We start from the raw sequence: 13,590 nt of genomic DNA on the forward strand, positions 1-13,590 counted from the left end.
AGCCCATTCTTAATAGCTCCACTTTGTAGTCATAGTAAATCCAGTTGGCCGCCTCAAAGACCTGGGAAGGACTTTTGCAGCTCTGAGAGAGGTGGATCATATAGCCAAGAGCAGAATCAATCATTTAAGGTAACTTTAATTACTGAATCAAGCCATAGATGTATGTGCTGGTCATTATATTTGTACAATTTGAGCTAGTCACAACAAGAAGCAAGTTCAGTGTCCTTAAATTGCAGATGAAGTCCACCCTCAGGCTGACACGGTATTGATCATTGACTTCCAAGCACCGAGTTTGTCTGTGTCTGGTCAAAGAGACCACAGAGTTATTCTCCTTTGTCAAATGTTGCTGTCCAAAGGTGCTTAGTTATGGATGGTGGATTTGGGAGTCAAGTAGAACTTACATTCATAATGCTCTGCATTACTTACTCATTATCAAGGCAGCAGAGGTAAGGATGTTGAATCCTCTTAGTTACAAATTATTACAGTGTTGTGTAAGTAGTTGTAATACCTGATGCTCAGTTCCTGCTCAGTGGTAACAGAGGCAGTGTAGTTGGTGTTGCAGTTTGCTTCATCAGCTAAACTGCTTTGTACGTTGTGTTCTAGCCATTGGATTGTAAGTGTTGTGCCATCCACTGGCATAATAGCCTGTAAATGAGGTATGACATGGGGATGTTTTAGTAAAAAATATTTTTATTGTAGTTTGAGAGATGGTTGTTCACATCTTCATTTTCATCAGTTGCATACAAAAAGAAGGGCGACATATTCAGTTCATACAAAAATAGCTTTTTACATTTGAAAACATTTCATTCATTCGTGCATTGCACCTGCAGCGTAAAAATAAAGACATGTATATATATACACATATATTATGTATTTACATTGAATGCAGCTTGCCATTTGCACTTTTTTCAGTCTTTCCTAGTTTATCAGTCTTTTCCTCTAGGTGGCTTTCGGTGCCACAGAGCCTGTCCCAGTGGCTGAAGAAAGGGGCAAAGTTAGTGGAGGGCTTTTGGTGGTGCATGTCGTGAGCTGGGGCGCCGCCGAGCAGCCCGAAGGGCACCAGGTGGTGGAGGGACCAGGGCAGGTCGTAGCCAATGTGGTCCTCCACCGACAGCCAGATGCTGAAGACGGTCAGCATCCAGGCGGTGAGTGGGTGGATCTTCAGCAGGATGGGGTCCAGGTTGCTCCAGAAGCCCACGGCCATCAGCTCCATGGCGCTGAGGTGTTGAGTGGACCAAGAGAAGGGAGAGTAGTACTCGTGGTGGATGGCGTGCACCCACTTGTAGAGGTGGGGGTTTTTGTGGTGCACCATGTGCCAGATGAAGTACTGGGTGTCGAAGATGAGCAGGGTGCCAAGGCCACCGCCGAAGACGTCCCAGAGGGTGGGTGCTATTGGGGACAATGGCGCCGGAGGCAGGAAGACATTGTTGATGATGACAGTGGGAAACACAAAGACCAGGTGGTTGTACACGGTCATCCCCAGGCTCCGCATCATCATACCTACGGTGGGGCGTCTGTCGCCCTGGATCTTGTAGCGGTGGAAGGCGGGCAGCTTGTCGCCCAGGAGGTCGATGGCGGCGAAGGGGAGACTGAAGATGAAGTAGCTGGCGAAGGCAATCAGGACAGGGAAGAAGGGCGAGGAGACCAGGGGGTAGTGCTGGAAGACCAGGTAATCCCAGAAGGGCTGCAGGAGCCGGTCAGAGGAGGTCCGGGTGGGGAGCTGCAGAGAGACCTCTGTGGCGTTCCACATGCCCCTGGTGTGCTCGGTGGCGTTCCAAACCTGGGTCTCAGTTGCGTTCCACATCTTGGTCTCTGCTGCTTGTGGTGTGCCTGGTGAAGAACTGAGGGAGACGGCTGCTTTTATAGAGGCAAACTTGGAGACCTTGCGCAGTTGGGCTTGATGCAGCTCTCCACATCCACCCCTCCCTCCCTAACCCATCCCTGTGTGACTCAAGTTCAATGGTAAGTCCAGGCTACAGGATTACTGAAATCCACCCAAATCCTGATGTTTGAGACCAGTGCCTCAAAATCATCCAAACTTCCTCCACCTTTGTTTATTGTTTCACCCCTTGTTTTCTACATTTAAGGCCATGCTCCTCTCAAATAATTTTGAAAAGAAATTCCCATGGAGAACAAAAAGGTCTGATATTTTTTTTATTTGTATGGATTATCATCTTAATATTTCATACCATACAGTAGAAGTTGTGTCTGGGGATTGTTTACAACACGTTACACACTCTGTTTGCTCCAGCAAGCAAACAAAGGACTGTGTTGATTTGGAATTCACCTGGAGACAAACTTTGAGATGCATGTAGGTCATTGTTCCATCAAAGGACAAAATAACTATTCTAATGATAAGAATGATTGTCATAGTAAGACCATCTATCAAGTTATATGTATGCCATAATATTTGCATAAAATATTTATTTATATAAAAAAATATAGAATAAGCATGTTGGCCTCTGTAATATGATTAATATGATGCCCTTATTCTGCTGTGAATAGTTGTTTTTTATTTTCTGTTTGATTTTCATTATCATTTATATTATACATTTTAATATGTAGATTATTTCAATCAATTGAAAAGATTCATGTTCTTAATCTTTTTGCAATTGAACATTTCCTTGTGCATTCCTTATGGTGCCTTTTGCCTTTTTCTTCAATACTTAATCATCTTAAAATTATCCTCACTGCAAGGCATTTTAAAGAAATAATACATTTTATTCTGTATAAAATGTTATATGAAAAAAAAAACAATGGTTTGGTTTAGTAATGACAAGTGGCAATCATGCAATTGCTCAGCAGTTTCTGTAGACATGCATTCCGTGCCTTGCTGCACACTTCTCTAACTAATCACCCATGTTTCCTCAGCTCATTGGAACATTCCATAATTCCAGACTTATGCTGTTCTTGTTTTACTTTGCCATTTTAATGACTGCACCCATATCTGTTTAAGTGCTGCTGCACTGGAATGTACTAACTAGACATTTAATCCTACTAAAGATATGAACTGTAAATGAGGGCTATTTTGATTGAAAATAAATGAATGTGTCAAAGCCTATGGCCATGGACTCAAATTCACACTAGAAGTTGTTGATAAAGTTACTGTATCATTCATTCTATGATTTATTGACAAAAAAAAAATCATTGTTCATTGCAAAACACCCAGCCATTGACAGTAATGCAGATGTCTTGAATGTCAGTTCTTGCTGGTCGCTCTCCTGGATATGGTTTTATTTGTGCTTGCATACTTTTGTCGATCGTTCCTGTAAAAGACACAGCATAGGCAATCATCAATACATCATTATGTATTGTTTTCGAAAGCTTCAAGTTGTTCTGTAGCTTTAGTGTGACGTACCTGTTCATTTTGACTTTGCTCCTGCAACCCAGACCTCCCTCCCAGTGACTGCTGTGAGCAGACCTCGTCATCATTCCACCACAGCCAACACATGGCTTACCATTAGTGAAGGGCTGCCAGCAAGACAAGTAGACAAAGACACAATACCACAGTATTTCAACACAATGTAATTTACTACTGGGTAACCATAAAATGCATGCAAATACAGTCGTTCATATAGGTTTTGTCAGAGGGTTTTATTGGGGCGCCCAAAAGTCTGGCCGAATCATTTTGTGTGAAGTTAAAGTTTCAAGTTTTGTGTGATGCTCCATCCATAGGGGGCGGTGCAATTTACATATTTCTACAGTATATCTCAATAAACACTTCAGTAATGGAATATAGTATGCTTACACTTGTCCACATTTGGTGATGCTCATGCTCACGCTCACGCTCACGTGACAGCAGCCAAACACAAAGATTTTGTGCAAAGATCTTGTCTTGGCCTAGCCTAGAAATCTAGACGCACCCTAGCGGAAGCAAATTACATTTGCTTCCATGGCTAGTCTAGCAACTCTCCGTTGGCTTGTGAGCTCGAAAAATTAAACTTCTATCAGGCCAATCAAATCGTGTATAGAGTCGTTAGGCGGGCTTAACATAATGATTGATGGCAGAGTTGCAACGGTTTGGCTTGAATTCCCTGCTACTTGAAAACAAAGAAGATGGATGTTGCTGTTGGCAAACAGTGTGACACGAGTTAAGCTTGTTTTAAGATGGCAAAAGTTTGAACTAGCCAACTAGCTCCGCTGGTGGGAAAATGCATGGGACTCAGCGCTGTCCTATTGCGTGCAGAGGGAATTTGAAAGACAACCGATTATCCCGCCCCTCGGACTGAGCACTGCGAACGGTGAGTACCCAGACCCTACATTTTAATGTGGGTCTGGCTCGTCAGGCTAGTCTTGGCCTGCACAGCTAATTTTGTGTTAACTACGTTAAAGGGGATGCTACAACTGACACATTTTAATAGCTGCTTGAACTATGATCACTGCATGTGGATGTGTACAGTACATGTGAATCTGTACATCAGTTTGGGAGCAGCATCTAGTATGCAGACTTTTTTTCAATGCCTCACCTGTTCTTTGGCACAGTGGCCACAGATCATCCTGGTGGCCAGCTCCATGTGGTGATCCTGGTCCTCGTCGTGACACACGTCACATGGGTACGCCCGGCCACAGCAAGGGAACCTTGAAGCCGTCGGGAATGAGGTGTGGAGAAATAGAACATTCAAGGCGTGACGTGAGATTCCTTCACAGACTGAAGACTAAGGCACTTCCATGGTTTTCTTTTTTTTTGTCACAAGATATCTCTCAGTCATTCATGACCTGGGTATGGTGCATGTAAAGCTTTTTTTCCCTACAATTACGCACCACAATGCCTGATTCTATGATCTAGCTGCACATTTTCTTACCTAAGCCAGCGATGACTCTGTTTGTAATGCCTGCAGGTCCCTTTGTCTGGCAGGGGCTTCCCTCCCTGGATGGCTGGGTCTCTGTATCGGCGAGCATACAGTGCTGACCCACCCTGCCCTAAAGGGTTAGAATACAGAACAGCTTTTACACAGTGTGTGTGTGTGAGGAGGAGTGAGTGAGTGAGTGAGTAAGTGAGGTGAGCGAGTAAGGTGAGTGAGGTGAGTAAGTGAGTGAGGTGAGTGAGGAGAGTGTGAATTACCCCACCATAATTTGGGGGTACTGCTCCTTCACTTCCTCTATGACCATCATGGTCCACTACCATATCAATCCCCATCGTGATCGCCAAGTGCAACACACATACAAGGTCTAAACATGCAACAAACTGATAATCAGTAGTTAGAAGTTAAGTGCACTGAAATACAATTCTAATTACTAGTAAAAGTAATACCTTTACAAGAAGCCTATTGCCTAATTCATGACATATTGATTTGGTTTATTTTTAGATTTCATAAGACCTGGAGGTAAGATCCAACCCTCTAATATAGCCTACTGCATAAACAGAAACCAATTTTCCATTATAGTCTATGGTAGTCAGTGTCAAATCAACACAATTGCCTAGAGATACAATATGTGAAACCTAAGCCATCTTTAATGTGATTAAAGAGCATACTATGAAAAAACATACTACCACAAAAGAACTACAGAGCGGTAACCTACAAGAATCCGATAACCAGAATGTAAAAACAATACAAACCAATTAAAAACAAATTCAAATACTAGCATGTACTATTTAGCCTTGGCTACTTGGCTCTTTTTATGTTTCCACAGGTTTCACTGATGTTATGTAGGCTTAGCTACATAAGACCATCTTGCATAATATAAAAACAACACAGGATCTGTGCCAAACTAATTTCAAAAGGGCACAATAATTTATTCAAGATAAAATGAGAATGGACACCTATGGACTGGAGTTCATCTCCTTGGAAATGACAATCGTTTTTACCTCACCACAATGTAAAATAATAATAATAAATTATTTAAATAGAGAATTATCTTGCTAACTAACCTTGGTAACTAACCAAGGTCCACTTTACTAGCCTCAGTGGGTAAGTAGCAGATATGTAGCCGGTAATTAAATGTATGAAGACGTGACATGAGCTATGAAAGAACAAAACACGTTAATACATGAAGGTTGTAAAATAGCACATTTTCAACAAGCTAGATGTCTGCTAGCAACTTACATTTACCCATGCACGTCAGCAGCAAACCAAATTTAGGCTACTGGAGGAATCTACCTAGCATTTCGTCATTCAACGTTGACACTTGAATTTCCCCTGGGGATCAATAAAGTATCTATCTATCTATCTATCTATCTATCTATCTACTTGCTTGAGAACATGTAATGTGAGAGTGCCTGCCATGTGTGCATGTGTGTGTATGGATGTGTCTGCCATGTGTGTATGTGTGTGTATGGATGTGTCTGCCATATGTGGAGGTGTGAAGACTGCCCATGCCTGTCTGCTTCGTTGACCGAGGCTGGATGAGGGTGAATCGGGTGCTGTCCACAAAGATGCTGAGCTTGCTGTGACAATGCTGACAGTTGGTCTCCTTGTTCTGCCCATAGGCCACGTTCTGTGGAGAGAGCAAGCAGGAGAGAGAGTGAGGTCACGGTCACTGGGGGCTCTTTGGTGACTGACATTTCAGTAGTGTCATTTACTGTAAGTGAGGACAAACATTTTAATACATGAAGACAAAAAGTCCACAATCACTTCAGCATTTCCTTCATTATAACTACTAGCGGGTGGATGCGGTTGCGTTCCAAATCGTTCTCAAGAACCTATCAAGAAGTAATGTTATACTGTGGGGGCTAAACAATCAGAATGTTTTATTCATCCAACTGAGCCCCTCTGGATTACCTTAAGCACTGGATAGATATAAGATAGTGGTGTGACACATTCGTACATCAGGTGCAGATTTATGACTAAAGGATGTCCGTATTCTAGGAGAAGAAAAAAAACGTTTTCTAACTGAGGTGAGAGCGCACCTGCAGATCGTCCTCCTGGGAGCAGCCCAGGCAGCCCACCACCAGCTCTGCCTCCTGCAGCACCAGGTCCACGGGCACCACACCGCTCAGGTCCAGGTAGCCCAGCACGTCGCTGTACTGGTGCAACATGCTGGGTCGGAAGGCCGCGCTGATCCCCGCGCCACACTTCTCACACTGAGCTGTGCACGGCAGCCTCCCACTCAGGGTTAAGTCCGACGCCACCTTACATCTGTGCAGGGGGAGAGGGGGTTTTCATTCAACTCCCAAGTTTACTTGCCACCATGATCCATTTGCTTGCTCTTCAAAGTAAACAAACGCAGCATGTAGAGGATTACTGAGAATTGCACATATTTGGTATGCCTTGAGACATATTTATTTCTACAAATGATAACACCTTCCTTTAAAAAGTGTAAGAAGGATATTTAGTCCAAAACAACTATTAGCAAAATGGCTTCTTAAGTTGGGGTGAAAAGGTTACTCTGTGGCTGACGAATAAAACATTCTGGGTCTGCTTCTGTGCAGGATTGGGATTATTACATTGCAACACTACAACATTCTAACACTCACTGTACTTAGACACAAGGTGCTGATTGTGAAAACATGAATTTGACACATTTCCACAAACTTGGCAAAGTGAGGAAATACATGGGTCAACAACTAACAACTCTTCAGCTTCAGGCATTGGCATAATTTTCAGTAAGCCTGCAGTACAGCCCGGACAAGTGGCATAACATGGCATAACAGCATCAAAGGCTTGGTCTACAGCCCAATCAGCGTAATACCTCCCAATGCTAATAGCTATAACGCCGTCTGAGTGACACAATACAACAGTATTGTGTGTGTGTGTGTGTGTGTGTGTGTGTATGCTTGTGTGAGTAAATAGGTTCACGTTTTCCCATTCCCTTGCATGCCTGTGTATGTGTAAGGATCTCTGTTAGTTGACACACTTAACCCACCTACTGCACTGCAGTGAGACGGTGACCCGCCTGGCCACCACGGTGGCAGTGCCCTCGCCGAGCCGCAAGCCCAGCAGCTTCACCTCAGTGCCCCTGCGCCGCTCGCCACTCCTCACGTTCTCCACCCTCCGGCTGCCACCCTCCTCTTCCTCCTCCTCATCCTCCTCCTCGTCGTCCTCTTCCTCCACGCCATCACTCCCTGCCTCCACATCCTTCTCCTGCCCCTCCTGCTCCACACCTCTACCCTCCAGACTGCTGTCGGTTCCAGAAGGCTCCGGAGCTGGAGCTGTGGGGTCTGAGACGGCCGAGGGGAGGCCAGGGGTGGGGTCCTTGCACACCGCAGCCTGTAGCTGCTGGTAGGGTACAAACTGGATTCCTGCCCGCTCTGCCTCAATGTCCTTCTTCAGCTGCAGGGCAAAGGGGGGGGGGGGGGGGGTTAGACGAGTCCAATGATTACAGATGTGCTGCTACTCTCACCGCGTAAACTTCAAATGCCCCCTGTCCTCTGAATGACACCGACCAAGGGTTATCACGTAGGCGACTGAGGCATGACGGGCATAAGCACACAAACCTGGTCGTCTCGAGGACACTGTTACGTGAGTTAGTTCATGGTGACCTGCGGATTAACTGTACAGGTGTACCTTTGTGGCTCCCTCGATAAAGAGGCGCTCCATGCTACGGTCCAGCCAACGCAGGAATGGCCTGAAGAGCAGCTCCAACTTGCCCATCAGCTGGTTAGTGGCGTGCTTGGCTTGGAGCCACTCTGTGGACGCCTGCTGAACGTGTCTGACTCGATCATGAATAGAGTGGAGAAAGTCTCAATAGGTGAAATGTTTACAAAACAAAACCACTGCCAACAAATGGAACTACTATCTCTTGTTATCACAGCAGTGGCTGGTTTACAGTTTCAGTGATGCATAGCACCTTCTGACGCAAAATCAGTCTTCAATTTCAATTATATTTTTTTTTGTTTGGCACATTCTGTCTTATCACTGCTATATGGCTATTGTACCTTGTACCCTTGAATGTTGATCTAGTATTGTAACATGACATAACAGAGTCACTCGTTGCGCTCACCTTCCCATGACTGAGGGCAGGTCTTGGTCCTGTGGAATTTGCACTGTAAACACCTGAAATAACACAATCTGGCTGAATGGAAGGCAGCATTTAAAGTGACTCTACATAACTTAATGTTACGACCGTAACCCCGGTTCTCTGATGAGTGAGGTGAGTGAGGTATCTCACATATGGGGTACGTGGGGAGGCATACCCCATATGTGAGATACCGAACGAATGCTTGAAAGAGAATTTAAGGTTACGACCATAACCCCGGTTCTCTGATAGCATGAGTGAGGTATCTCATGTATGGGGTATGCCCACGGCATTCCCCATATGTGAGATACCGAACGAATGTTTGAAAGAGAACTGTGCTAAATGATGGCAGTGGTCAGTTCCAACAACTGCGGTACATAGTTAATTGATTCTGTCTCTCAAACAAAGCAGTACAGTATTAACTATGATTGTGGTATAGGTTCAACCAGAAAAACTGTTTAGCTTGTAATGTTGGGAAAAGGTTTAACCAGAAGACATACAGTAGCTTGTTGTGGGGGTAGCTCTGTCAGTGGTAAATTCAGTAGCTTTTCAATATAGGCATACCTCTTGTGGGTAACTGTCTGGAAAGCAAACCATGACCTCCAAGTCCTTCAAATCAAAAGGCTGTTGAGAAATGCAACTGATTATTATCTTCAACAATATAGACAAATAGGTATTTTTGACATATAATTATGTGCAGAATATATACCGAATTAACTGTCCAAGAAAGAAGGAAGAAAGTTGCTACATATCTAAAAACAATCACAATGGTCTACTAAATTCAATTTGACCTATATCACTGCTGCAGAGCTGCTAAGCTCCAAAGAAAATAAATATTATTCTGTTAGTCTTGCAAGCACACAAAACAAATGGGGCAAAACAGGGGAAACATTACATGGAATGGAAAGAACTGGGTGATTTCCACAGCCTAATAATGGGCAATACTGGGAGTTGTAAAGGAATGTCGCTCGACCCTGACCTTGTTGCCTACGTCGGGAACATTGTGATCCATTGACTAATTACAGGATAATGTTCTCTGCACCTCTAAGACCCATAGAAGTGTCCAGGTCACGTTAATCCTACAATTTCTCATTATCATTCAAAAATAAGACTTAACTGGACCTTGCAATGTTGTAACTGGACCTTGGACTTGTTGCACCTGTTGGGAAACTTTGTGATCCAAACACTAATGGTGGGATAATGTTACCCAAAAAGTGTCTGGATCACCTTAATCCTGCAGCAAATTACATGCATGCATTGAAACTATAATTTTTTTTCAGTTATGGGTTAATAGACATTGGAAATAGCCTATATGATTTCAGAGTGATGTGTGCATCTGAACCATCCATGTAAACCATGCATAAGCACTGAGTGCATAAACTTTACCCAGTCAGGATCAGTGGGCTGCACTGTGAACCGGTAGTACGTGACCTTGCCGTCCTCTCGCTCTTGTACAATCAGCCTGTCTTTAGGGAACCGCTTGGTGAGCTGCTGGATTTCAGTGGTGCGTAGCTGCTTAGCAACCTCGTTGGTGAGCTCGCTGAGCTTGACCTCTTGCTGCCCCTGGTGCGGCCTGGTAACGGGAGTCCTGGCACTGGGACTGTTCGCCACCCTTGCGGGGACTGGCCGCTCGCCAACGGGCGGAAACTGCTGAGGGTGTACAAAGCGGCACCTGTCCTCCATTGCACAGTAGCCAGACAGGAAGTATCTGCAGGGGCGACCGCCACCACGCTGCCGTCCAGCCGGCTGGCTGGCCCTGCCCGCAGGTGAGGGCTGGCAGGTCACTTGTCTAGACGTCTCCTGAGTGGCAGATGCGGCCGGCGTGCGCACTGGCTCCTGACCCGGCGTCTGCCCACCGTCTGCTGCACCACTCGGAGGCTTGTTCTCCAGGGTGCTCAGTGCCTGCTTGGCCCCCTCAGCCCTCTGGTGCAGGAAACGACATCTCCTCCCAAAATGGCAATGTCTGCCCTGAGAGTAGAAGTGGCACAACGGTTGCGTCTGGGGCACAGCATGAGGAGGTCTTCTTGATGTCCTATTCTCTTTTTCTGCCTGTGTTGAAAGTGCAGGTGCTTGCTCACCATCCATATCTGAAAATTCCTATTTTAAAAAGGCACAAAAAACATCAAGGTGTTTAAATAATTACACAGAATACAATATGGCATATCACATAATGGACACAATCAACTATTACTAAAATGCCATTCTTTAGCCTACTACAGGGATGTAAGTTAGTTTAATAACAGGATGATTAAGGTAATGTATGGCACACATAGAAATCCAACAAATCTCGCGGTCCACAATGTGGAAAATAACACTCATGACACTTGTTGTAGTATTGTGTTGCTCAGATTAATTGACTGATTTCTGATTGATTATATCAAAAAGTAACACATTTGACAAAATGTATGAACAAATATGGGGCTATTTCTTTTTAGTGACCATTCAGCAGTAGTGTACACAGGGAAGATCAAGTAGGCGTATGAAATGAAATGGGAATGCAGAAAACAGTAGCCTACACTTTCGTGTGGTCAGACTTCCAAACTGGGGGGGGGGGGGGGGGGGGGGGGGTCACTGGAGTGGATAAATTATGTTAAATATGAAAACAATCGACATTCGACTTAATTGTAAACTAGAAACTAGACAAGGCTTTTGCCCTGCCAAAAAAAGACCAGACGGTACAGTGGAAATGCCCTACCAAAACAGAACAGCCCTCTGTTTATGTTACGCATACGCATACGCAGTAGCTACGTTGTGTCTTTATTAGAGGACGGGAAGTCTCTTTCCTCTGCTGTCTATAGCGGGTGATTGATAAAACTAGTTCGGTTGCGAAGAGGCAACGAAAAAGTTTGTTGTAATTATTTAAAAAATACATACCCACAGGTCGCAGCTATCACAGTCTGGTTTCCGCGTACACAAGCCGTGTACTTTGACCCATAACTCAGGCAATCAAATTACGGTGCTTTTCCGCCCTCTGCTGTTAAGGAGTCATTTCTTTTATAGAAAAATCCAGCTATCTGTGAGTGCGTCTGTAGCAGCCATGTTAATGACATCTACCTACTGGAATTTGACGGCAAAATTGGGTAATGTTGCTTGTTTTCTCAATTTGAGGTATCACCCGTGTATCTCATTTGCTGTTCCATAATTTAGAAGGGTGAAGAGAATGTAAATATTTCATTACACTGATGGTGTAGCCTATGTCCTACCATTGCATCAGGGCAGCCAGAAGCTAGTGCATCTTCAAGATCGCAGATCGAGGTGAGGAAAGGAAAATAAATAGAAAGGCAAACTACACTAATCTGCAAAAATGAACTTTAGCCATCTTTGCGAACTCTTATGGACAGTCTATGACGAACAGGACTCCATTCTCCAGCCCATGTGGGACCACCTGCGGCTGTATCACTCTGACACCATTAGGTCCCCACTCTTCCCAGTGGTGCTGACTGTGTCATCATACTTCATCATCTGCCTCCCTTATCTGGTCTGTGATATAATGGGTGACAGGTGGCCGGCAGTCCAGCGTTTCAAGATCCAGCCAAGTAAGAAGCCAACACCTGCTATGCTGGTCCACTGTGCTGGAGTCACCCTACGCAATCACCTGGTCCTGGTCTTCCCAGCAGCTGTGGCTCAGTGGGCATGGCGACCACCAGTTCCTTTACCTGACCGGGCCCCCACCCTGCTGGAGCTTGCCGGTGGGGTGGCTGGAAATCTTCTACTCTTTGACTTGCAGTATTTTATTTGGCATTTCTTGCACCACAAGATCCGCTGGCTGTATGTCACCTTCCATGCCATCCACCATAACTACATGGCCCCCTTTGCCTTGGCCACCCAGTGCCTGGGAGGTTGGGAGCTAGTCACTGTAGGCTTCTGGACTACCCTGAATCCGGTGCTGTTGAGATGTCACCTGCTCACAACTTGGGTATTTATGGTAGTTCATGTGTATGTTTCAGTAGAGGATCATTGTGGCTATGACTTTCCCTGGTCTACATCGCGTCTTATGCCATTTGGTTTCTACGGTGGACAAAGCCAGCATGATGTGCATCATCAGAAGCCCAACACCAACTTTGCACCTCACTTCAGCCACTGGGATAAATTATTTGGTACTCATGCTGACCTAGCTTTTCGAAATTTTGCTAAAATGCTGCATATCTATAAATAGTTGTTTATATTCAAAAGGTAGTAAAACTATCATTTTGCATGTGTTTAGTTTGTATCATAAATGAAATTCTGTTATAGCTATCTGCAAATTAATTTGTCTGAGAAGTATGCTTTTGTAGCAGTCCTGATGAATTTGCAATTATAAATACAGTGTTCAGTTATGTCTTATATTATGGCAATTACCTTAAGAGCTCAGTACTGTGAGTTGATTGGATTCTGTTGCATGCATCTTCTGCTGTGGCTTCCATAAATGACCATTGCCATTTTGAGCACACTAGATTAAAGATGGATAGAGTATACTGTACTGTACTACACTTTTATTATTAGCATGCCATGATTATATAACCAAGTCATTTGTGTCAGCATTTTATGACTTAACTGTAAAATAGGCTACAGTTAAAAAGATGTTTTTTTCCCAAAAAGGTTTACTGGCCACTAGATGTCAGTATCGACTAACACCGCAATTAAATGTGTGCAGCTATCATCAGATTTGCCTGTGTAATTCTCTGTACTACCTATTAAAATGTTTGTATTACAATA

General features: G+C 44.3%; 3 protein-coding genes across 3 annotated transcripts; 1 reads left to right on the top strand and 2 right to left on the bottom strand.

The window, feature by feature from the left end:
* Positions 1-874: 874 nt before the first annotated feature.
* Positions 875-1,874, bottom strand: ch25hl1.1 (cholesterol 25-hydroxylase like 1, tandem duplicate 1). The gene has a single exon (XM_042110456.1). The coding sequence runs from the start codon at positions 1,802-1,804 to the stop codon at positions 875-877; it is 930 nt and encodes a 309-aa protein (XP_041966390.1). The 5' UTR covers positions 1,805-1,874.
* Positions 1,875-3,097: 1,223 nt separating this feature from the next.
* On the bottom strand, positions 3,098-11,852 carry si:dkey-24l11.2 (uncharacterized protein LOC100034462 homolog). The gene is made up of 12 exons (XM_042111461.1): positions 11,770-11,852; positions 10,282-10,992; positions 9,460-9,519; positions 8,881-8,933; positions 8,445-8,589; positions 7,804-8,210; positions 6,848-7,076; positions 6,318-6,435; positions 4,803-4,920; positions 4,467-4,578; positions 3,359-3,471; positions 3,098-3,266 (listed from the first exon to the last, which is right to left on the bottom strand). Exons 2-12 carry the CDS (start codon positions 10,978-10,980, stop codon positions 3,200-3,202), a joined length of 2,121 nt encoding a protein of 706 aa, XP_041967395.1. The 5' UTR covers positions 10,981-10,992; positions 11,770-11,852; the 3' UTR covers positions 3,098-3,199.
* Positions 11,853-11,892: 40 nt separating this feature from the next.
* ch25hl1.2 (cholesterol 25-hydroxylase like 1, tandem duplicate 2) lies at positions 11,893-13,590 on the top strand. Its single transcript, XM_042111466.1, has one exon. The coding sequence runs from the start codon at positions 12,200-12,202 to the stop codon at positions 13,049-13,051; it is 852 nt and encodes a 283-aa protein (XP_041967400.1). The 5' UTR covers positions 11,893-12,199; the 3' UTR covers positions 13,052-13,590.

Source organism: Alosa sapidissima, chromosome 11 (assembly GCF_018492685.1).
Source record: "Alosa sapidissima isolate fAloSap1 chromosome 11, fAloSap1.pri, whole genome shotgun sequence".
Lineage (NCBI taxonomy): Eukaryota > Metazoa > Chordata > Actinopteri > Clupeiformes > Clupeidae > Alosa > Alosa sapidissima.